At 39.3% G+C, this 25,638-nt stretch overlaps 1 protein-coding gene across 1 annotated transcript; it reads right to left on the reverse strand.

The window, feature by feature from the left end:
* Positions 1-1,020: 1,020 nt before the first annotated feature.
* On the reverse strand, positions 1,021-11,186 carry cnih2 (cornichon family AMPA receptor auxiliary protein 2). Its single transcript, XM_028595893.1, has 7 exons — positions 11,071-11,186; positions 9,927-10,023; positions 7,690-7,758; positions 4,278-4,325; positions 2,167-2,279; positions 1,945-2,088; positions 1,021-1,777 (listed from the first exon to the last, which is right to left on the reverse strand). The coding sequence occupies exons 1-7, from the start codon at positions 11,184-11,186 to the stop codon at positions 1,750-1,752; spliced, it is 615 nt and encodes a 204-aa protein (XP_028451694.1). The 3' UTR covers positions 1,021-1,749.
* Positions 11,187-25,638: the final 14,452 nt, after the last annotated feature.

Genomic DNA, 25,638 nt, shown 5'->3' on the forward strand with positions numbered 1-25,638 from the left:
TAGTAATAGCAATAATCTTAAGTATTCTGTGTTCTCTATTTAAGTTTCCAGAAGTTATTTTGCCTGTTTAAGAATGAAAAAGATATCCTTAATACCAGTGACACAACTAGTGTTAAATCTTTTTAGAGAGTACTTCAGTAGGCTTCAATAAGACCTTATTGTCCTATGTGAGTCCCACACTTTATACCAGATGTGTCATCACTACCATTTACTACATGTAAAGTCGGTGTATGACAAACATCACAGTTTGTTCTCAGGCTCCAGAGTTTTCTGTTACTCTACCGATGTTAAAATCACACATTTGAACCATCACTTATCTACTTATAGATCAAACTAATGAACACATGATAGTAAAGGCAGCACCAGCTGAGGACAGGCTTCGCTGTTACAGATCTTGGTCATCAGCAACATTAACGTTTTACGTCTGTCCCTTCTGAAACTGTATGATAGTAGACGTATTGAGATGACTTTCATATTTTTACACTTCTGAAATAATGGAAACGTTGTCAGAGTCATTATTGTCTCATCTGCCACTTGTGTCCCACTCACTAATACATACACTGAATATCATATCACATTGATAGTTTGCTGTTTTTAATTGCTTTTTGTACATGAAATTTCTATATTCTACCTTGGATCGGAGAAAAGGTTCTGTGCTAAAATGACTATAGTATAGATGCAGATGAGTAAGAGTAAACTGGAAATAGGAATAAGGCGCTCCCTGCACACTAAAAATCAACAGAACTAATAATACATTTTTTCTATTTTTATCAAGAAAAAAGCATTGTACCAAAATTAAATGTGTTACCGTAAGTGAAGATAAAGACATGACAGTGCCTTTGCATGTACATGAAGATACTGCCTCGTCACTTTTCTCTAACTGACTTTTAATTTGGCACAATGTTTTTCAGATAAAAACTTTTGGCATTAAATGTCTGAGCATGACGCTCTTTGGAAAGCATGAACCTAGCAGGAAATACGCCCTTACAGCTATGGACATACTTATTTTGAACACACAATACAAGCACTGACCCTTGCAGTCAAACTTATGATTAATTCCTTGTTTTTGTTACAGTGTGGAATTTGACTTTTGGCAGAGGCTGGCGTCAAGGAGATGTTGTGTTGGTCTATGCGTTGTCTCTGTCCTGGTTAAAAGTGCACACACCAAACTGTTATTCCCCTGCCAGGCCTTCTGCATTTCTTACAGTGTAAAGTCCTCCTGTACAATTTAACCTGTTTCTTCCAGTTGTATGTAACTGTACCACAATCAGCAGTGGTTTGATATTTGAGGTGTCTATCATCCTAAATACATGGAATGATACCAAAATAATCCTCAAAGTCAAACAATACAGACATATTTTGTTGTTTTCCAGTCACTAAGTGTTTGGAGCTTCACAGTGAGTTGAGCGACTGGATCAGTAAGAGCAGCATGGGAAAGCTCCAGCCCTTCAGAAATATATTGTTAATTTAATGGGTCAAAGGCAACACACCTGCTGCGTCCTCTTTCTGTTTCGTTTCAATCCTTCAAAACTGTGTCCAGTTGTCCGACAGCAGTCTCTAGGTCGAAGCGATATAATCAAGTGGAGGCCTTTACATTCACATTATCACACAGATTGGTCTTCTTGTTTTGTCCAGGGTTAGGTTTTTGAGAACCCAAGCCATTGATGGGAAGGATACATAAGGAGAGAAAGAGTTGATGTCCCCATTTATTCCACATACTTCCTTTTATTCCTCCAGACAGCCTGTCTGTTAGAAGCTCACCAAGGCATAGACCATACTTCGGCAGGAAATAGACCATGGCAACAGATGGAAAAATAGGCAGAAAATATGAATTGTGCTGCTATTTTGCTACTAAATTAATACAACATTGCAACAAATCTGAAAGGCATCACTGAAACCTAGCCAATCAACAGTGTATTGAAAATATTGTGGTTCTGTACTGACCTGTAGAGATAATAGAAGAAAGAGAGCAGATAAAAGCCCAGCTTACACCAGGACTCCTTCTGGCAGTAATTAAGAATGTCGGCGTTCATCACACTGACGGGATCATACATGACCTCTGACCCGTCAGCTGGCCGATGAAGAAACCTGAAAATACAGAGAGGTTTGGCTCACGCTCGCGCTGGATCAACACAAGCTTGTCAGACATTTGGTTTGGGACTGTACCTCCACAGATGGTAGAAGAGCAGCGGGATATTTAGGCCAAGTGTGACCCACTCTCCAGCACACATGAACATCAGGCAGAAGAGCCCGTGGATGGAGTACTCCGGTACCACCAACTAACCAGAACAGACACAGGAAATTAGGTAATAGTTCTGCAAATAATCACAGAAATCTGTATTCACACTTCAATAACTGCTGGGAAAACACTGAAACACTCATGGGTCGCATGTTGTGATATAACTACAATCTACGAAACTAAAATCACACTGCGAGGCAAACACTTTCACACAGAAGGTGTTCATGTTACTCATGAGCCACTGCTGTTACGAGTGCAAATATAGTTTCATACACATGTAGACTGGTTTTTAGGTGTTAGTAGAAATTATGTAGTTTGACATAGATGGGTCAGGTTGCTCAGCTTGCTTCCAGACCTCTGAATCAACAAACTGTGAGCACAACAGTGATATATCATCGCCTGTTAAGTTGATGTAGCAAACAGTCACTTGCTGTATTTGCACATCCAGCTGATACAGAGTAACATCAGAATTCATTTTTAGTCAGCCATCTGGCCACCTGATGGGTGTAAGTCAGATATTCACTCTTCTTTTAGCTCTGGTTTTGGTCTCCACCTAGTCTACTCTTGAGTGGAATATGGTTGATGCTAGAATGGATGGTCCAAAGGCTTGACCTGCCTCTGATTGGCTACTTGTTGCCTCCGTTGGTTGGGTTGGTTAGGTTAGGCATAAAAAGTTAAATTGGTTAAGGTTAGAGTAAGAATATCAGGGTAAGCCAATCAGATTAGGGAAGGTTTTGGCTTCACCCGTCCGTCTGGACCGTCCATCTTAGCATCTGGCTATTTAGCGGCTAAATGCTCCACTATGTTCCAGAGTTGCTTACTTTGTCTGTCTGCTGTTTGGTGCTTAAACATATACATTGTTGATTATAGCTGCTTTAGAGAACGTTTTTTTTAAATTAGCATAATTTCTTTGTTGACTCTGCAATCTTTAACTGCTCCAATCAACCGTTAACAGCTTCTCTTTGACTGACAATATTGTTGATGGGAGAGCTATGTCACCACTTATTGGTTGGGGCAAAATAACCTTCCGGGCTGGGTTGGCATAAACACAATGTCAGACTGAATAATGAAGTGAAAACAAAAAGGCCAAATAGTAAATTAGTCTGATTACCAGGTTATATTGATCACCTTTCTATTTGTAAATTGATTAGGAAACAGTTTTTTTTACTGCATCATGCTCCACATTTTAGCTAAATAAATTTCCTGTTAAAGATGTAATTTCTCTGTATGTTGTATCCCTCTGCAACACTTAAAGGTGTTTGAAATTATACACTTAAAGGTGGAAATTATTATATATACATATTATTATTGTATAATATATATGTATATATATTATACAGCAAAGATATTAAACAAATATGTGCCATCCAATGTCTTTCTCAACTAGTGGTAGAATGAGTATGTATCAGTAACACTTTTATTCCTTGAGTGCACCACTGTGGAAAATAATGAATCAATAAATCAATCAGTCAATAGCAAACATCTGTAAATCAGTGGCTAAATACAGGAAAACATCTAATAACCATTTTCCCTCCTAGATAATAAAATAATCTTTTCACAGATGTAAAATACAGTACATTATGGTCCTAATGTTGATCCCTTGTAAGATAACATTGTGCTTTGCACCTTCCTTGATACATTAAAGATCCTGTTATATTATATGTATTTATTGATATAATAGCTTGAGTTTATTTAAAGTCCTATGTTGTTCCTAATGCAGTTAAACATTTTCCAAAACATGCATGTTCAAAAGGGCCTTAACAGCATGTCACGTTTAGTTTAGGGATATTCAGCTCTCTTTCTGAAAGCCTTGAAGTGTGAGAAAAAAAACAACATCACAACACCTCCTGCTCTTGACGGTATAACTGTTCTCCATCTCTGTGTTTTTGCAGAGCGGTGATGGTGGGTTGTGGGGATGGGCTACATGTGAAATGAATCTGTGTGCGTCACGGTCCTCACAATAGAAAGCCGAGTAATCATGGTTGTCTGAAGCCCCTCAGTCACCCACCGGCAGCAGGTAAAACAAACTATTACTCACTTTGCGGAGAAGGTTGCAGATTCTTTCAATGTTTAGAATCCTTTCCCTCTGTGGACAACAAGAAAGACTGATTAACAGTGTGCGTTTTTCTATCTATGAAAAGAAATCTTAAGGCCGAGATAATACATGCTTTCAAGCTTCAGAGAATTCTGTTTGCAGCTGACAAATTTTGACACATTTCAGTTCTGCATCAATAAAATGCAAAAACCACACATGGTGAGTGATTTGAGTGATTAAATTGAAATATTTTGGCTAAAGTAAAAGATGCATCTGTATAAGGCCATACAACTCCATCTGATCCACGAAAAAAATAGACTTATCACTACATTTAATGAATAATAATTGACTGACTAACCAACTTTATTTTCTATCTCAAACTCTAAAGTTTGAGATTTATTTATTATATAGTTTATATAATATAGATTATATAGATTATATAGTTAAAATATATATTATACATGCAACCAAACTATAGCCTGGCTCCGCCCTCCTACGTACTTCCACTCAATTTTCACTTTCCTCTGTACAAATGAAATGTACGAGTGTCTGGTAGGACCAGGCTAACCAAACTATTGGTCAGTATCATAGACCTTACAGTCTATGGTCAGTACATAAAGACATCAGCCACATTTGAAGCAATAAGCACAGTGATGTTTGGTGCAGGTTTGGGTTTTAGAGTTGAGTCTCCTGTGAGTGATGACAGAGGACTTAATGATCAGTTTTAGAAATGAAAGCCATCCATCTTCTACAAGCCAGCAGCCAATGGCCTCTCATTGATTAGCAAGCCAGGCATATGAGATGTGTTGCTGTTGTTCCTCCACCTTGATTAATGTTTCCATCACCAGGCCAATGCTCCCCACACACTAAAAGAACAAAACTGTTCAATGTATCATAACATATCGTTGTGTGTGGGGACTCTTCCATTTTCAACATCGGTAGGGCCAGGCATAAGAGACCAGGTAAACAAACGTCCCAATAGACAGACAGATTGTTCATTTATTTTGCTTCATTTATTTAGTGAAACACAAATAATTCGAGTCGATAAGCAGCATGGATATGCTATATATGTTTAGCATGTGTAAACCTCACTGGTGTTTGTTTCCTCTGTATTTAATGAAGCCTCAGCTGTAAAGGCTCTCATTTTGTGACATATTGAGGCATCTGTCTTAGTTACAGGAGGATGGCTTCCAGTATTGAGGCCCCTGTCATGTCCTTTCCCTTTAGCGTGAGCACAAGCTGCACCTTTTATGAATCTGTAAACATAAATCAAAACTCCCCCGGCGACCTGAAAGTGGAATTTGCCCTGAATCTACAACATCCAGCCTCCAAGCCAGACACTGGCTCTACAGCATCACTGTCTATTTGCAGCTGTTGGTTAATTTGGTCTATGACATTTCCTTTTGTTTGCCTTGCTTTGTGCACTGCATCCTTCCACGACACTGAGCTTAAAAATGTAAAGAGCCCAGTGCTCGCCTTGCCAGCTAAAACTACTGTACATTTTACGGTTTAATTGCACTTATAAATTGTTGTCCTGCAGTAACTCTGCTAAGATTTTTACAGCCTGGAGCCTCCCTGAGATGCCCTAATTAGTGTCAGGTCATCCACTTCACTATGAATTTTGAATTGTTCCAACAAGGGAAACACGACTGAAGATCAAATGCAGTAGGGATATTTCACAATATACAGAACAAATACAAGAAATGCAGAGCAAACAGTGAATATCAAATAGTATAATGATTACTTATCAAGTAGCAGGTAAGTATAAAATAATTAGTTTCATTGGCAAACAGCCATGTCATTTTACTACAGCCACTAACATTAAAAAAGGCATGAATGAAAGAAATGTCATTTCCTTCATTCAATGTCATGCTATTTCATGGAGAGAGCTGCAGCCATTTGACATGGCACTGCTCTTTTTTAAGGTATTTCAAGCGGAAATAATTCTACATTTCAGTCACTTTTGATCAACCAGCCAATGACTGTGTTTTTTTTTTTACAATGGCTGTGCAGATAAACCTGATTCGGAAACATATGTCTCTTCCATTATGTTCTTTTCTAATTTCTCTCTCACTGACAAATATTTACAGATTTTGTCCTTTTTTTGCCAACAACAGCAGATGAGTGAATATACCTTGCTTTCAGCTAACATCCCAGATAATCGCTGTTTATTTTCCAAGGCTGTTGCCATGTGTGTGCTCTTCAGTTTGTGCAGTTTATTGACTTTGAGAGACACTGGCAGCATCGCAGCCTAGCAGATCATGTTCTTTCTGAACACATCTGGCATGTTGACAAGTATAGGTTGTTAGTTATAGATTAAAAAAAAAAAAAACCTGTCCAATGAAATTCAGTCCAATACAGTAGCCTTGATACAAATCCTGCTGCTTGTAATGTTCAGTATGTGTTAACTCTCCTGAGGGGTGCAAATAACACATCCACTTTGATTACTGATTATTCACATCAGTATTATTTCAGAGCTACCGTTTCTGGGTGCATTATATTTTAATTGTGTTATTGTGTCCAGCCCTCCTGTAGCTGGCGGGCCTCCACACTCCCACAGTCTGCTTTCACAGTTTCCTCTCCCACTCCTCATCACTCTCACTTTGCAGTTCAGATGCAGGTTCACATGATTGCTGGAACATTAGCTAACTTGTGAAAAAGACATTCACAGCTGCTGCTAACTTGCTAAATGAATAATGGCAATCATTAATGACTCATGATGTTTTTTTTATTTTATTTTTTTGCAAAAGATTCAGACAGACACTTTCAAATGTGACTTTTGAGTGAATAAGTTGGTTCTTATACAGTTAGGGTAAACCTCGTATCTGCCCTTTTTTTTGTGGCGACAGCACAGTATCTCATTGTATAAACGCCGACTTCATTTGCATCAATCTCTTTAATTAATTAGGCCAACAAGCTGCCATATTTATGGAAAGTTGATTGCTTCAAACTGCATACAAATGAGTGTTCGATGTAAACACTGTCTGGGTGCTACTGTTGCAATCACCTGGCGAGCTTGGATAAGTATGAACTGTTTTAAAAGGAGTACACCTATTTGATGTTGGCTGCATGCAACTGAATAAAACATTTGAAAATGTTCATTCTAAAAGCACAAAAACCTTCATTTACATGAAATGATGGCTTGCTTTTCCCCGTATGATTACATGGCAGTGTGCTGTGGGTTTCTCATGAAAGGCTATTCTTTATAAACTCAGTTTGTTCATGAGGAGTGAACTGAAATTTGTTATATTGACTGATAACTTTAGGCTCATATGCAACATTTATGAAGTGAAACCGTCAATTTGTTCTCAGTATTTATGCGTAGATCACTGAAGGTCCTTTTTGGACGTGAAGAGAAGGGCTTTACACGAGGGTTTGAGCATTCTTGAAAGAAGAGAAACAGCAGGGTTCTTACCGCTCTGGTGGGATTGCTCTGATCAATGGGGTTTTTGAAGTCTGTGCGAAGCTCATCAAATGCAATGATCTGAAAAATAACAGACATGTGAGATTGTTTTCAATTAGCCTTGTTACCTTTAGAGCATTAATGAATGCACACACTGTAACTGTTTATGGAATAAAGACATAGTTGCTATCCTTTCAACACCACACTCTTTGAAGTTGTCTCAAGTCTCAGCCTGTTGTACAATACTGTTGTAACTATGGAACTGTTTACTGTTCTGCACACCCGCTACCCGAGTTTGAGTTTGGATCTGACCCTGTTTTTTCCCCCTGTTTTTCATCTCCTCTTAAATGACACACCAGCCTCTTTTAATTAATCCTGAAAATAAAGTTCACATTAGAAACTATAGAATATCAATTGAGACATAGGCAGCTGTCAACTGAACTCCTTTTGTAATGACAATTAACATGTATTTATTCCTAATCTGGCAGGATTAAAACAATCACTTCACATTTAAGGTTGTGTGTGGCAAAAGTTAGTTATATTTTAAATGCAAAACTTAAATATCTCAACAAAGCATACATTTTAAGAGGATTATGGTCTACTGGAGGCCTGTATAAAATCACAATTTAGTTTCTTTGTCCTTTTTAGAAAAAATTCGAAATATATCAGACTGAGGTCACTGTAGAGAAAATAATGTCATTGTTCGCTTAAACTATGCTGTACACTCTCTAACTGCTCCCTGGGAGGTGAGTATTATGGGAGAACATTTTTCTCACCAGCCCCCTGATTAATAGCTCTATAAAAAAAAAAAAAAAAAAAAATCTCGGTGTAAAGGCCACCTGCTATGTGCTTATCATCAGTTCAGCTTATTAACAGTGAAGCTTATCTCTGACAGTCCATTGAAAAGCAATAAAAAGCAGACATTATTTGTTGCGTCGTCAACAATGACTAATAATATGAAAACAGATCTCTTTGAAATAGAAACAGTCCTGGTGGTAATTTCCCCGTACCAGGGCTATACGGCTCTCCCCTCGTCTTCCTTCACACTTAGCTCTGTTGTAAACAGATGCAGTTTCCATGGCGACATGGTGAGCCCCTCAGTGGGCTCTGTGGTTACTATAGCAGTGAACAAACGTTGTGATTGGTTGAGAGTCACAGAGAATGGGGGTGCTGTACCCGTGGGTAGAGGCAGACTGGGGGAAGGGGTGAACATAATCATAGTTTGATACGCGTTTGCATCTCATGGTTGAATGCTTAGCCAGACACACGCTTCTCCCTGTCTCTTTCACATACACAGACACACTGACTGACTCATATGTAGTCTCACCCACTTAGTCAATTGGTACGTTAGTCATTTCAAGTCTTATGTTCATAATGATGTGTATTGTATTTTCCCTGCCTCCATGAATCGAATGTTAAAGGTGAGAGATCAAAGCTTTAGTGTTTGTTGAGTCTGCACTTGTGTAAACCAGCAAGCCGAGTGCGCCGGTGTCTGGCGACATCTGTGCAAATTCCACTCAAAATGCCGCAGGCAGACAGATTCACAACAACCTGGCAGTGAGATTTATGATCATTGTGTTTTGCCGCCTCCCTGTACTCATATCGTGCAGTTTGCTGAAGCCCGATCACCTTGTTTGAGGAACTGTTTATTGCCAGTTCTCTGGGATCAGAGGTTGATTTACTGTGGAGGAATGGAGCTGCTTGGAATCTGTCTTTTTTTTGCTATATGTGTCAAGGCCAGATGAGTTACTCTAGTGATAAACCAGCATGTAAACAAGTCATTTAGACACTATATGGAAATAAGATGAAAAAACACAAATAAATTACAGTAATAAGTTAACATTGTGGGTTTTTCAGGCTCATGCATCTCTTGCAACTCTGTGGTCTGTTTCAACCATATAGGTTTTAACTAATTATGTCTTTGCATCTAGCTGTTAGAAATTAAAGGGAACAAAGTGTCATTTTGTGACTTTTAAGAGGCAATTCAAAATGTCAGTCACATGTAGGTAGCCTGCAATTACACTGAGATTCAGCTGACACATTTATGCATGCCATTACTTCAAGAGTACCTGAGAGAGGTGTGTGTGTGTGTGTGTGTGTGTGTGTGTGTGTGTGTGTGTGTGTGTGTGTATGCCGTGTTCATGTCAGTGTTGTAGAGCTGTGTGTAGGTGGATGTGTTTGTCTGCCTGCGTGGGACGGAGGGTGTCAGTGTGTGTGCAGTGGCTCCAAGTGTCCACAGTGCTACTCACCTGCCATATGACAAAAAAGATGAGAGCAGCGCACAGCACCAAGGTGAGCATGTAGCAGAAGGCCGCAAAGGTGAATGCCACGGCAGAGCCCGCCAGCCTGACGACGAGGTGGGTCGAGAGAGAGAGGGGGGATTTCTCCCCTGCTCCCTTTCTCTATCTGGCGATTGCCCTCCCTCCTTTTTAGTGGAGGTTATTGTCTGTTTCCCCCTCCGATGCGAGGAGGAGTCTGTGTTGTCCAGGTAGGTAGAACACTCAGTTTTAATAACAATCAATAACCAGCTTGGCTTCCCGATCTTCCACTCATGTCTTTGTCTCTTTTTGTGTGACAGCAGCACAACCACTGTGTTGCTTTGATTTAGGAAGCACTTATTTGTCTGTTCACAAGCACAGTTGTCTGTCGTTGGCCTAATGCTCTTTTTTAGTCTCTGACAGGCAAGATGTCTGTCTCCTCCTCCTCCTCCTCCATGTAGTTTCTTTTTAGACCAAGCCTACACATTTTTTTTTTTTCTTACAGCAACGCAAGCCTCAAAGTGTCTGACTGACACGCTGACAGCAGAAGCACAGGATTCTTGTCGATACTAAGCGCAGCTCTGCGTTTTAAAAACACTGAGGATTATGGACTAAGATGGTTATGGCTTGTGATAGTTCAGTAGTTTGTCGTATGGCTTTCAGTTCATCTGTTGCTCTAAATCAAGAACACCATTAATGACGCATATATCTAAATCACATTTAACGCACTTGTAAACAACCGTAGTTTGCAGATTATCTGTGTGTTATAATTTACAGAGACAGTCTCTTGGTTTATTACTACATTTTGGGGAAATGATTAATCCCCACATCAATCTGATTGTTTGCTAAATACACAAGGTATTGCTTTGCACATAGAGACAGTTAGTTATATTTTGACAAAGCAAATTACATGTGATTTTGCAATAAAATAATATAGTATAAAATAATAAGTATAAACCAATGAGGCAGCAAATATTGGAATCAGGTTTCAAATGAAACAGCTATTTAACATTACAATGCCAATATCACACATCCAAGAGGACTTACAAATACAAGATCAGAGTACAATAAATAAGATAGTTTGAGTTAGCATTTATAAATATCTTGACCGATCTTAATATCGAGGAGAGAATACCTGTGTCTGGTTGGAGACTTGTCTGCCACTGAACAGTCCAATCTGTCCTCGTCTCTGTCAATTTGGGTCGGCACCATGTCACAATTCTCTGCTCTGCATCTTTCTCTCAGACGCATCCCTCAGATTTCTCCAAAATCATTGAGATTTGTCTTTGCTGACGTGCAGGGTAATAAATTCTTGGGGGAAAGGGGGGGAATTTAACCAGGAACCTGCAGAATCTACATGTTGAGTCGCATTTACTGTGACTTAGAAATCTCTTCTCTTCTTAAGCAAAAATCTCCACAGCCCTCAGAAGTCATAAGTTAATTAGTCCACCTTTCTATTATCGCTCCCTTTCTCATTTGCCTTTCTTTCTTTCTTTCTAAAGTCCTCTTTCTTCTGATCTTTTTGAAAACAGACCTGAATGTGTTTCCTGAGTCTACTGTCTTTGTCTCTACCTCTATTTCTTAGACTGCGAGAGAAATATTTCTATCACGCTTGATACGGTCAACCAATAGCATCGCTCTGTCTTCCTCCCTCTCTTAGTTGCTCTCTCTCTCTCTCTCTCTCTCTCTCTCTCTCTCTCTCTCTCCTCCTCCTCCTCCTCTCTCTGTCTGTCAGTCTCCCTCTCTCTTGCATTTGACCATTTCCATAATCCCTCGTTCCCCAGGGAGTGATGAGGGGGTAGGGCAGGCTGCAAATGTTTTCTCTTTTGTCTGCAGCTCTCTCTCTTTCCATTTCTCTTCATCCCTCTTTCACCAGAGCCTTCACTCATCCGTCACTTCATGTAATGTACTGCAAGTCTGTTTCTTAGAGGGTGTTGCTCTCAATCACCTGTAATTTCTTTAAATTCTCCGCTCTATTAGCAATTCACTCAACATCTATTAAATTGCTCAATTTTACCATGTACATTATTTCTTTGACAAAAAAGTCTGTAAGGATCATCTACATCACAAAAACAACACACAGCATTTGTGAAAGTACTTCATCACTGTCTTATTATAGTCCTTGTTCTCTGCTGTTAATTAAATGTAACAGTCAGGACAGGGGCGATGTGATGATGTAATGCAGTAGTTCCCAACCTTTTTATGTCTGACACACCCACAGCTGAGCTGAGATGACCACCCATTATGTTCAAAATATCTTCTTATGAATGGATTATAATCTGCAGAAGTGGGAATCGATCATGTGCTGGATCCAGACAGGGAGAAGCATTTGATCAGCTTTGTAGGAGACAGGAAACAGACCATCTCTAGATCCTGACAGCTCCGGGATTTCTCCTCCTTCAGTAGTACAAAATACTAGCTTGTTAGCCAACCAGATGCGGACACTTGGATTCATACTGTCATAACCCAGATTGGCCAAATTATAGCATGTCTTCAATCACTGATTAGTATAGCAACCCCTATAGAGCAACAACCTATTGTCTCCTTTTTGGCTACTTGGGGGCACATTATCACATTTTTGCCTCAGGGCCGGCATTATGTTTTCAGGTTGTTTGTCCATCCGTCTGTACGTCCCATTCTTGTGAACGCGATATCTCAGGAACCCCTGAAGGGAATTTATTCAAATTTGGCACAAACATCCACTTGGACTCAATGATGCACAGATTACATTTTGAAAAAATAAAGAGCTTCCAAGACTTACACAGAAGGCCAATTTTACACAAGGGATACATTAAAGAGATGGTTTTCTTTTCAGGTTTGGCTCTTTGCACCCCGGGACTTAGTCGGCTAATTGGACAGCTGTACAGCTAACCAAGCTAACTAGCCAACGGCAGCTAACTACAGTTAGCGGTCATGTCCAAAACATATTAAATCACCTCGGTACTGCATTCATTGTTGTCAAACTGGTCTTAGAACTTTTATGACTTTTATCTTATTGACAAGTCCAAATTGTTTCACTTTACTTGAGGTCAAGGAAAAATATTCATGACACAATTATAACAGAGAGCCGAAATGGCCGGTGGACCTCCTGGGACCTTCGGATATATGAATGCGAGTCAATGGAGAGATAATAATTATTTTTTGATCCCGTTTGAATTGAGCCATGGATTACAAATATGATCGTCAATTTAAAAGATAATTTTTCAACTGAAGAAAGTCTCAGTTGGCCGTAAGTTTGTCATATGACCACTTAGTTTTGTGTGAAACCGCTCAGTGAACTACATCTCTCGTCTCACACAATTTACTTCACCTAGCTTGCTAGATGCTCAACTTGCTCACTAGCTAGCTAGCTTAGCTCTGTTCCACAACACATATAACGTTATCTTACCTGATGTGTTTTATCCAGTGAAGTGTTTTCAGCAGATAAGCAAAAGAACAAGCAAGATCCTCTGCTCATTAGAGTAACGTTACATCCCCGGTACGATACACAGCGACATCGTAGCTTCAGCGGGACGTCATCCATGCAACGTTTAAGTGTGTAGTCTTTGTACTTACGTATTTTCACAGTCTTATACTTCAACAGTTTAACAACAAACCAAGACTTTCTTCGGTTGAAAAATTATCTTCTTAATTTAACGAAAATCATATTTGTAATCCATAGCTCAATTCAAATGGGATATAAAAATGATTATTATCTCTCCATTGACTCTCCTTCATATTTTTTCGTTAAAGATAGGTCCCATTGGCCCATTGGAAGTAGAAGGGCGTGACTTTGGTTCTCTATGGTCTTATGACAGCCAATGTTAGAAACAACCACTTAATGTTAACACATAAAGTCAAATAGTTTGATAATTAGGCATATAGTTTGATAATTAGGCATATATATATATATATAATTTACCGAATGACACTTAATGACAACAGTCTTGAACATTCAAAAAGACCCCTTCATGTTCATGACAGGAGCCATGTCATAGTTATGATGGTGTCATGTCAGTCTTATGCAAACCCCTTCAAATAAAGTGTTACCCAATATGTATTGACACATTAAAGTATAAAAAATGAAAGAATGTTATGCTGCATGTGTCTCACTGGATACATTGCTGATCTACACCGGATTATGACTGTGTACACATGGTGCCTGGTTCCATACCTCTGAATCGCTGCCCACATTTTAAAATGAAAAGACCTGGCAATTTATTTGGATTATCATGCTTGTATATACAGCACATTCTGTAGCACTAGATATGGCTGATGGCTTGTCATATAAATATGGTGTGAAAAATGCGATTTGGGTTACAGCACACAGCAGTGAATAGGTGGTATTCAGCAATCTGGGTTAGTATGTTAGCTTTTGACTGGTTAAGCAGAGGTTGCTGGTCTATTTTGGTTTACTGTGTTGTCAGTGGTCGGGGATTCCCTGCAGTCTGGTCAAACTGCGTCGAGATGTCATAATAATGACTTTCTCACTTGTATCATTCCTAAAGCAATTTGGATTGTTAAACCGGTTAAACCATAAAATAACAGGTAATGAGAAACACACAAGTTTGGTTGGAGTAATCCACCTGAAGCATCTACACAGTTTCCTCTCTGTGTCACAGTGAAACACCTAACATAGTGTGCTTATCAGTTTCTTAGGTTAGTAATACAGTTGTAACTGCAGTTAGATGCCACATGTGCTGAAGGCTGCCAGACAGCCTTGGGCTGAAAACTTTTGGCTCCTTCTTGAGCCAGTAGTTTAGAAATCAGCACCACATGAGTGTGTCTGGACCAAAACCATCATAAGAAGTCCAAAAAAGGTTGGTCCTCTGGCCTCAGAGTGAACATGTTCTCTCTCATTAAAACTACCTTACTTGATGTACAGCCATGTAATATTATTAACTACAGTAAAGCACCTAAAATGCATTTTGCAAGTGTTTGCTACTTTGGCAAGTTATTGGACTCTGGCTTAGACGTTGGTTTGGCTGAGGGATACCAAAGGACCCTACACAATTGTTAGTCCCATCATGGCTATTGTTATCAGTATGAAACACACTTTTGTGTGTAGAAAGATAAGCCTTCTCCGCTCTACATTATTTACACTGCCTATAAAAAGTAGTCAGCTCCACTTGGACTTTTTCATGTTTTATTGTTGGAAATGTAAACGATTAAAGGATGAATGTGTTCTGGTCAAACACATATGGACTTTAAAATGGGTTAAGGTTATTCAGTAGTTAGAGATTGAAGAAATGTAAGGATACTATGTTTTGAAAAATAAGGTTAAAAAATGAGGTTGTGAGAATACAGAATTTGCTGCTTTGTTGTGAAAAATTGAGATATATATTTTTTATATTTATATTTATTTGTAATAGAGTATGTTTTGTGTTTATAGGCATTTATATTTCTTTATATAGTTTCTGTATTTTGTAATAAAGATGATGGTGATTTTGTTTTGTATGCTTAGTATCTATCGTGATCTATTGGTCACATAATTGATCAATGGAAAGTGTAAACAACATCACACACCACTGATAAAGGCGAGATAGCTGAAAAGTGTACATTGATCATTGATTTGATGGATGGAACACCCTGAGTGCAATGCATCATGTATTTCATGCAATAAAAAGAGTTTACCAACCCTCTTATTAAACCTAGCAGGATGGTTTGTCACTTGTCACACAGAGTATGTAGATCTGTTGTTGCCTTATTGCTGGCTTTAGACTGCCCACAAGTGGTGATTATGAGTGACTGCAGCTCCTGAAGTACTTCCACATTCCTGTTGTCACACTGCAAAGGCATGACATAAAACTTTGTGAGTGAAAACCCAAAATACTTCAGCTAGATGCCGAGATAATTTGCGGAACACTATATGTTGCAATGTGAGCTGATTGAAACAAGTGTTAAAATAGAGGTACACATTGTTAATGATGATTTCATTTTCCATATTTCAATGATAGAAAATACTCTTTTAAATGGTTATATAATGTATTCTTTTTTATTTGATGCAGCTGGTAACTGCAGGAGACAGATACATAGAGAGGAATTAAAATGTTTTGAAATACATGTGAGTAAGTACAAAATTAAATGTTGCTGTCCTTCTTTATGATTATGTAAATACAGTCACTGATAACAGCTTTCAGCCTTTAAGCCAATTATGCAGAACTCAAAATCATGATAATGTTAATGACAAAGAGGGATTATTTATTATTTACATTACTTTTGCATTAGTCTGGCACATTCACTGCTGCATCCCTGAAAACCTGCTGTGTTTTTTTTTTTTTAAATCAGTTTACAGTTGAACATTTTCCATGTCAGTTGTGATGGTAATTCATTTGAGCTCACCAAGGTTAAATCTGTATATGAGATCCCAGGAACATTTTAATTGGTGTATTAGTTCAAATGAAGACTGACAGGTTTTAAATTGTCCACAAGATGGCAACAAACGAGTAGCAGAGGCAGCAACAGATGGTGACATTAGGTGTCTAACTGCACTATTGATTTACAAATGACTCGCTTTTAAAGCAGAATCCTAAATTCCTCCTATGGTTTTATTTTCTGCACATAGGCTTTGGCATCCAACACATTTGCTGGAGAGAACATTCCTTATTGAACTGCAACTGCAAAACTACTGTTGTGTGTACAATTAAAAAAAAAGAGGTCAAGTCATTCAATCTGCTCCTAGATTTAAAGATTCCCAGCAGGACTATTATTGCAAGCTGGACTGAAACTCATTAACCCCAGTTACAGTAGCACAGTGGGGATTAAGGCACAGCCTGGTCACAGCTGCATCAGTGCACTGAACAGCTAACAGTGGCAGTGTTTGGCGGGATATTGCAGCACTTGCTTGACCAGCCTAAGGGTACAGAGGGGTGTTGAAGTCATCAGCTATGCTATCAATACACTAAAAAAACAAGACCAATCAAATTATCAATTTAATGTCCCCTGACCTGCTGCCCCCTGGGCCTAAATTAAAAGGACACAGTGTGGCATAGAAGTATTAAAACCTAATGTATACATTTCAGTTTAGAGCACTTCACTGACACAATGTCAAACAGCTTCATGTTAAGAGGCTGTTAGATACTGGGGTTAATTGTGCACAGATGCTGCCAGTCAAGAACCTCCTGGAGCTTGTTGTCTAACAGGATTCAGTTTGTCCTGACAAGCCCACTGTATCACTGTTATACAGCAGCATTATGGTGCTTTTTTCTAACTGCCCTATATGCCGTACAAATATCTGAAAAAGAAATTAAGTGAACAGCTCACATGTTGGCAGGTGATGCCCCATTTGGTTTGTTGAGGAACAAATAAGACACAAACATGTATGAGTGTGTAACAGTTTTAATTGTGACCTCATAAAACTACATGTTTTTATTTACCTTGATTCTGGAAGGTAACAGAGACTACACACAGAGTGATGTAAAGCAACAATACAACAAGTGGTTCACTGAACATTTTAATGAATTAATGCTAAGTTAAAAATAAATATCCAAGTGTCTGCCAAAAAGAAAGCTCAGCAGGACTGTAACCGTAAAAATGTCCTCTAACATCCATGGATACACAGTAGCGGAACAGTTACCATGGCAACAAAAACAAATCCGGTAAGGTTGCTTTTCAGACAGAAATCAAATGTTTTGTGCCCTTTAAATAGCGTTTAGATACTGCTGAAAGAAATCTGCATGTTTTCAGAGAGGTTGTTTTGCAGAAGGTATCATTAGTCACTCTGTGATAATTCAGTTTGGAACAAAGCATGAAACATGAGCACAAAGCAAAATTCACTTCACATTTCACATTGTTTTTATTTCGCTCATGGTTTTCGACACATTTTAAAAATCGAGCAATAAATTATTTGCTATATCACATTACATATCCATGATCGGAAAGTAGCCGGATGAAGACACCTTATTTTACCACCTGGCAAAGAAAAGCACAACTTCTTTGCAGATAATGCAGCTAGCTACTGATTATTTATACATGGATTACGAGAACCATCCAGAATGCCATAAACACACGCACTGCAGCCTTCAAATTAGGACTGCAGTCTGGAAACACAATTATAAAGCAGCAGCCTACAATGTGAGAAGAGCAGAAAAGGAGGCAAAAGGGGACTTCGGGAAGAAAGTGGAACTACAATTCCAAGAGGGCAACCCCAGAACCATGTAGCAAGGTCTAAGAACTATGAGAGATTACAAGCCCACCCTCCTCCTTGTCAATTGCTAATACATCTATAGGTGAGCTAAACAAATATTAGGCTCGCTTTGAGGCCATCAGCAGCCAACAAGCAAAAACAGTTGAAGCAGAGGTTAAGGGAATGGGTGGGTGCACCTCTTAAAGGTTTTGAACCCTGGTAACGACATAAAACCACCTACATGCAAAACCTGGCCTTTAGATTCTTTGTTTTTTTTAAGATTATTTTTTGGGGCTTTTCCCTTTATTAAGTAGCTAGTGACAGTGGATAGACATGAAAGAGAGAGATGGGGGATGACACACAGCAAAGAGCAGCAGGTCGGATTCTATCCCACGCCGCTGTAGGGACACACTTTGGGGAGATTCTTTCCATATTCCTTACCAAAGTTTTGTAAAAGACCAAACTGTATGTCTCAGTAAGAGATAGAAAATCATTATTTTTAACAATATTGTTTCGTACACTTTGATGCAATGAGCAACCTCACAAAATGCATCAAAGTGCTGGAGTCCATGGCCAGAGGGCAGCAATGGAGTGGAAAATACAAAAGATCAAGTAGCTGCTTTACAAAACATAACTCACAAAAGGTTTGGCTTTCTGCTGCAGAAATATGAATTTCTAATATATTTCATCAGAAAACTGGGGTCAACAGTCCAACAGCTATTGGAAGCTTGTGCTGTCACCAAAACCTGAAAAGATCCCATAAGACTAATATTGGCAAGGGAGATAATTATAAGTGACAAGCTAATTAGTCCCCTGATGACAGCTAAGCTAGTTCCACTTGCCATGAGATGCAGTTAAGGGCTCAGAATAAGACAGGTCTGGGCTTAACAGCACCAATAACAACAATAATAATAATACGTTTATTTACATAGCACTTGGTTTTTAAAAAGTGTGCATAGATCTTGAGTTTAATGAGAGAGAGTTCCAAAGTTTAGGAGCTGAAACGTCAAAAGCTCACTCTTCTTTTGTCTTGAGCCTGGAGTGAGGAACGACTAACAATCCCTGATCAGAGGACCTTAGAGACCGGATGCTGATGTAGGGCTGCAGCATCTCTTTAATGTACAGTAGCTCAAGTGCCTGACAATGTGAGGCTCTGAACGTGATCACGAGAATCTCAAACTTGATTCTAAATTTGGTGGAAAGCCAGTGTAAAGAAATCAAAATGATACCTTTTGGAGGACTTGGTCAAAAGCTTGGCAGCAGATTTTTGGACCACTTGTAAGCGATTTAGGGATGTTTTACCCAGGCAGGTTAAAAGAGAATTGCAGTAATCAAGGGGTCACGCGAGGAAATAAAACGCATGCATAATCATTTCCAACTCAGCTGGAGACACAATGAGCCTGAGTTTAGCAATGTTCCTCAGCTGGTAGAAAAAGGAGTGAACCAAACATCTAACATGCTGGTCAAGACTCAAAACCTGATCCATAGGGTCCACACCTACATTACGCCGGGTAACTGGCCTTCAACTTTCCATTTCAGTCACAGAAACAACCGATGTTCAGTTTTTGTTGACACTGCCATAGATGTTTATTTAAAATTACAGTATATTTTGAGGTAATTGATTGTTAGTGATGGTGTTGAATTAGACTGCTTTATATTAAGAGGGGTTTCTTATATTCTGCCCCCCCCCCATGTATGCAAGTATAGAAGACAAATGAATTAGAGCTGCCTCTCAAAATAATGTATTTCACTACAACAATACCTTAACTATGACCTCATTGAATTTACACATTTCTGACAACATCACCAAATACTGACCATTATAAACTAAATAAAGTGGCCATGGAGTGGATATCTTACGTACTGTACACTGGTTTCTTATTTTCTTGCAGTGTTAAAGGAGGTCTGAGGTGCTGTCCATGGTGCTGAATGACTGTGACTGAAGTATGAAGGCTAGATCGTGACATTGTTGGAGCTGACTGGCCCGTGACAGACATATCTGTTAATTTGAACACATTGGAGAATGTGATAGTTTGTGTGAGTGTGTCTGGGGAAGGAGCCCTCAGTATCATGGGTTGAGCAGCACTTCCTCCTCCCATAAACTATAGGCTTACACAAATATATTTAATCTAATTTGTACAATTAGATTTTGATGTGTTTGAGAATGTCTCTCTGTTTATTCAAATGTGTAGTAGACTTTATGTTAATTAAACCTATTAGCTGCGGCCCATACATTTAAAGCACAAATGAGGAGGCCGATCACTTGACATTCATGAGGGTGAGTTATGTTTAGAAGAAAAGATCAGCACAAAATCAAGAGGAGAAACTACTTGAGTTATTGTATAAGTAGCTATCTGTTGCTAAAATGTGTTGGAATGAACACAGTATAAGCATCTCCACGGGTAACAGTACAAACCTTTCCACATGTTTCACCGTGTGATTGTAAACCTCTTTACAGGAACAGAAGATCCCCCCACATCCCCCCCACATCCCCCCCCTGCCCCCCACCGACAATTTCAGTCCTCCAGATCTCAGTCTAATCTCTTTTATTTCTCTCCAAGGTTTGCCGTGATCATCGCATCAGGTGGGTAATCTACAGCCTTCATTCCACGATTATAACAGGCAATCTCACACCAATAACAACTAAATTAATTTCATCCAAATGAAAGCTATATTTTTAGCTTCGCAAGCAGTGCAGCTCCAGGGATGACAATGTCAGTCAGTGTTTCAGGTAGAAGAGGTTCAACACTTCCAGAGTCAACAAGTAGTGGATGCTGTTGGAGGCAGACAGTCATGGTACCCAGAGGAGTATCAGGTCGAAATCTCCACTTTTCTAATATTTCAGTTAATGACTTAACATGTACTTTGAAAGGACTGTGAGTACAATTTCCTACATGTCAGCATGCTAACTGAACATGCATGTTGACATACTACCTGTAGGCATGTTTAGCATTCTAAACATTAGGATTCAGCTAAAATCACAAAGTAGCCAAAAAACAGCATAAATTCATTAATTCTTTGCCAATTCTGACAATATCAATATTTTTTGATGAATTAAAATGGTAATCAAGAGATTTAGAATTGCACTTCCATAAAGCTAGGGGACTCATAGATTGAAAAAAAGAATAGTCAACATTTGTGCAGCAGAGGCTGAGAAACCCTTGCTCCTAACTCCAAAAACACTGGATCCTACAATTCCCATAATGCAACTCAATCGCATCTTTATAGACCTTCCCGGACTTAAATACACTCATCTTTTAAATTCCATGCCTATGAATTATAATGCAGGTTTTCTGTCAAATATTTAAAGTCAAACACAAAATAACTCAGATGACATCACAATGACATCATCGGGGTTCTTTTTTCAGACTTTAGAAAGCCCCTCCAGAGCTATAGAAGATATTACACATCTGATAACTGTTTTCATAGCTGAGTCCTAATGACAAGTAGACTGACCTTTACGTTTAAAATGTGTATATGTTTCTCTGGCATCACCCTAAGACCAAACTTTACATAGTATTGAACCCCACCTGTGCAGAAATCTAGTTTGCAGGTGTGTAAGGAGGAGTAGTATGGATGGGGCTGCTTAAGACTTTTAGCTTCCTCCTCATTTTCTCTCTCTCTCTCTCTCTCTCTCTCTCTCTCTCTCTCTCTCTCTCTCTCTCTCTCTCTCTCTCTCTCTCTCTCCAAGTTTAGTTTGTTTTGTTTCCCCCAATAATAGATTATGTTCATAACTTCAGGTTTATAGTTATGTCTGTCATGATTTCGGGGTCCAATTCAGAATATGTGTTTATTCTCTACTACATTTCTGTGTATAATCATCCAGACAACAACAAAAACCAACAACCTCCTACAGACCTACAGGCAGCAACATCTGGGAGTTTTTACCTCGAACATCAGCTCTTTAGCTTTTAGCTTACAGCAGGTTTATCTGTTCTGACGGCTGATAACGATAATGAGAAAATAATGAATATTTAGGAGTGAAATGGTCATTCATCCTGGACTCCTGATGCGCAGTCAGGAGGACACAGCCGTGCGTGTAGCGCTGTTTCTGAACGTCTCCTCCCCTGTTTCTGCAGTGTTACTGCTTTTCTTCTCGCTCATCGTTTCTTGTGCCAATGCTGCCCTCCGCAAGAGTAAGAGAAGACCTCCATTTGCATAACACCACACTCCTCTTTCTTGTCTGTCACCATCCCTCTGCTTGATATCCATCTTGTCCTGATCCGTGTACTGTGTGGTTTGCGTCCTCTCAAGCCTTCACCATTCATTCACGCCTACTCTCATGTGCAGTCCTGTTTGGTTCTTTGCGTTCTCCAGCTCAGACAGAAAAGCAAGCGATTTTTTTTTCTCTAACTCAGTTTATTTTTCGGAGAACAAAAACACCCTTAATGCCTTTTATAAATTGTCAGTTTGGAAGAATTTCTGACTGATACACGCGGGACGAGTGAGGACAGAGTCAGTAATTTCATTTATTTATTTTTTACGCATCAACACTCGCACGTAGGCTGGAGAGGATAAAGCTGAAACGCATTGTGGTTTTTGAAAATTACTTAGCTTTGCGGACGGTGACGCCGCGGTGGCGCGAGGGGGATTTAATAAGAGGAACTAATCCAACAGTGTTAAGTTTGCTGAGGTAGGGTACCTGTAAGGACAAAATTTGCAAAGAAGCACCGTGGAAAGATACGCTTCATTTCCAAGACACCAGCGCAACAAGCCAACACCATTACACCAGCCTGCTGTGTGAATGGCACACGGGGTGTCTTCTTCTGTTGAGCTGGTGCAGGGTAGCCACGCTGTGCTCAGGGTCCAGCTGAGATTCAGGGCTTTCTGTGAGTATCTGTGGGACTGCTGTGCGCACCAAATGGACCGGTCATGCACAGCGTACTGATGGCATAATCGGCTTTTTTTTCTGCATATGTAATGTCCAAAAATGTAGTTGTCTTAGAACCCATTTATAATTCAACATTTTGAATTGTCTCCAGTCTGCAACAGTGATGTTGTCTTTGTATTTCTACTCCAGTTGCTAAATGTACTGGTCCACATTTCCGGCTTTTAATAAGCTTCTTAAAACTCTCTAATGTGGAATCCTTTCCGGCTAGTTTTCATGGTGATTATGAAACTCTCTCTACAATTTGTTAATTTAAGATAACCTGTCTTTTCACAGAGTGATATGAAAGATAAGTTCATCTCCTGAGGCCACAACTTCCACACTGAGCTGACTCACTGACAACTGCACGCAGGTGAGTAATGCAGTTTCTAGTTTCTCAAAAATAGGAAACATTAAGTATATTCCTGTGTGAGCATCTTGGTTTTTCTCCACTATGCTCGGCTCTAAAGCTCATAGCTGCATGCAAACCAATGGTATATGGTGATTTCTGTTTATTGATTATGGTTTTTGCTCAACACCAGGTCTCAAGGAATTCATGGTGTCTGCTAACAGTTTGAGGCCTCTGCTTACCAAACAGGAACACGTTTGAGGATTGAATCATAATCTTTTATTTGGGTCAGAGGCATTTTATTTCTTTAGATTTGGATAATTTTGGAATTATTAAAGGTTAAATGAGAAACTTGCTGGGCTTGTCCGTGGTATACTTGTTCAACGGATGTTAATCAAGAAATGAATGTTAAATATCAGCAATGAAAAGGAGTGTAGTTTAGTACTGGTTGAGATCCAACACGGGGGTTGCATCCTTAGAATCTATAAAATGTCTTTGGTAAAACTCAAGATTATTGAGATTATACGTGAGATTGAGATTATACGTTGACCAAAAAATCCTACATTCTTCATAGAAACAAGACAGAGTATATCTCTACGCTTTTGTAACTTGTTGGCTTGTTTGCTACCTGGTGATTTCGGAGAGGAATGCATGTCACTGAACTGTGTATGGCACCACTAGAACAGATGAAAATATGTACACCTTTTGTCTCTATAGTATTATAAAAAAACGTTTTATTCCTGCATTCCCACCAGTTGGAGAGCTTGCTTTTTACCATAGAAACATCACCCACTCAAAATTTGTGCAGGATTGTGTGCCAGACGAAAGCAGTATTATATTATATTATATTATATTATAGAAAGGAATCAATGATATCACACCACAGTGCTGTGGAATATTTAATTCTCTTTAAATTACATGGCGTACACACTCTTGCACTTGGCTCTAATATTATGGATTTCTGATTGATCATAAAGCTTTGAAAGCTTTAAACTCCCATAATCATGATATTTCTGAAATATCTGTGTTGAATAAGGATGAAACATCTTTCGAAAACCAGAGGGTCATATTTCCTGCGTGGATGTGTTGCTTCTGCTTGTTGCAGGAGTCGCTGTCCATGGTGCTGATCCTGGTGATGTTTTGCTCACACTGATAGGCATGTGTTGAGTTGTTGCATAACGCTTTTGCTGCCCCAATCACAATCTGTTTGTCATTTATTTATAAGCCAACAAAAAAATTACTACTTAATTTATACAGCTGCTTCACCCTGAAATGTAGCCTTGATGGGAAATGTGCACTCCTGTTATGCAGGTCAGAGTGGAGATCGCAGCTTTTATCTGCTGCATGTCAATGAGAGCATGTGTAGGTATGGGTAGCATTGTCAAATCTCTTCTGCTGTAGGTATGCAACCTATTTTTGACATGGAGATGGTCTTGAAATTTTAATTAGGAAGCACCAGATGACATTTCTTGGCTCCCCCCCTCTCTGTTCACATTGATGCAGATGTTAACTCTCTGGACAGCATTGATGCTTTGCTCTCTAATGCTGCTGCCAAGAAAAAAAATAGATTTTAAGATGCCCCTTGACATAGTTTAAACGGCTTATGTTAAATGATACATTTGTAGCATTAAACAATAGAGTTGAGAGGCATACGTCACGTCCATGAGAGACCAGGATTGTTTTTCCTTTGAATAATCCTATAATATCTGTATCATTAGGTCTGGGATGCCTAAGAACAACTGCTCTTTTCTTGTTATACTGTCAGTGAAGGTTATTTTTGGAATCCCCTCGAACTTGACTATGCATGGTGGACTGAATCACTTTTTCCCTCAATACAACAGGTGCAGAGGGTAACATTTTTACTGCTGCTTAGCACAGAGTGAACACATTATATGTGTGGGAGTTTGACTAGGTAGTTCAATACCAATGACTCAATGATTAGTAGGTGCCAATATTTCTGGCTTTCCAAACTCGGACCAACGAAAGTGTTGGATCCCACGTCGTTTGCATATAAAAGAGTATGACTGTGAGTACTTCTGCGATGTTATACTTGTAAAGCTTGTAGAGGTTATTTCAAGAATAGGACCCTGAATGATGAACATCTGACGTAGTGAATGTAACAATCTCATCCTCCGCGCAAATGTCTTATTTTGTTGTCTTTCAGAGGTTTGGATAGACCTTTACATGTGACGTGGATTGAACTCCGGCACCAGAAGACTCCGAGCATTATCACGCTGCCATGTTTCTGTACAAGCGTATCTTCACTCCGCCTTGCACACCATGTATGTTCATCTCCTTTCTGCTGGTTCTGCTCCCAGGAGTCACTCATTTCTCCCAGGGAAGCGCCAGCCATGACGATTTTGGCAGCACACCAGCCAACTGC

This window comes from Perca flavescens, chromosome 13 (genome assembly GCF_004354835.1).
Source record: "Perca flavescens isolate YP-PL-M2 chromosome 13, PFLA_1.0, whole genome shotgun sequence".
In the NCBI taxonomy this organism is placed as follows: domain Eukaryota; kingdom Metazoa; phylum Chordata; class Actinopteri; order Perciformes; family Percidae; genus Perca; species Perca flavescens.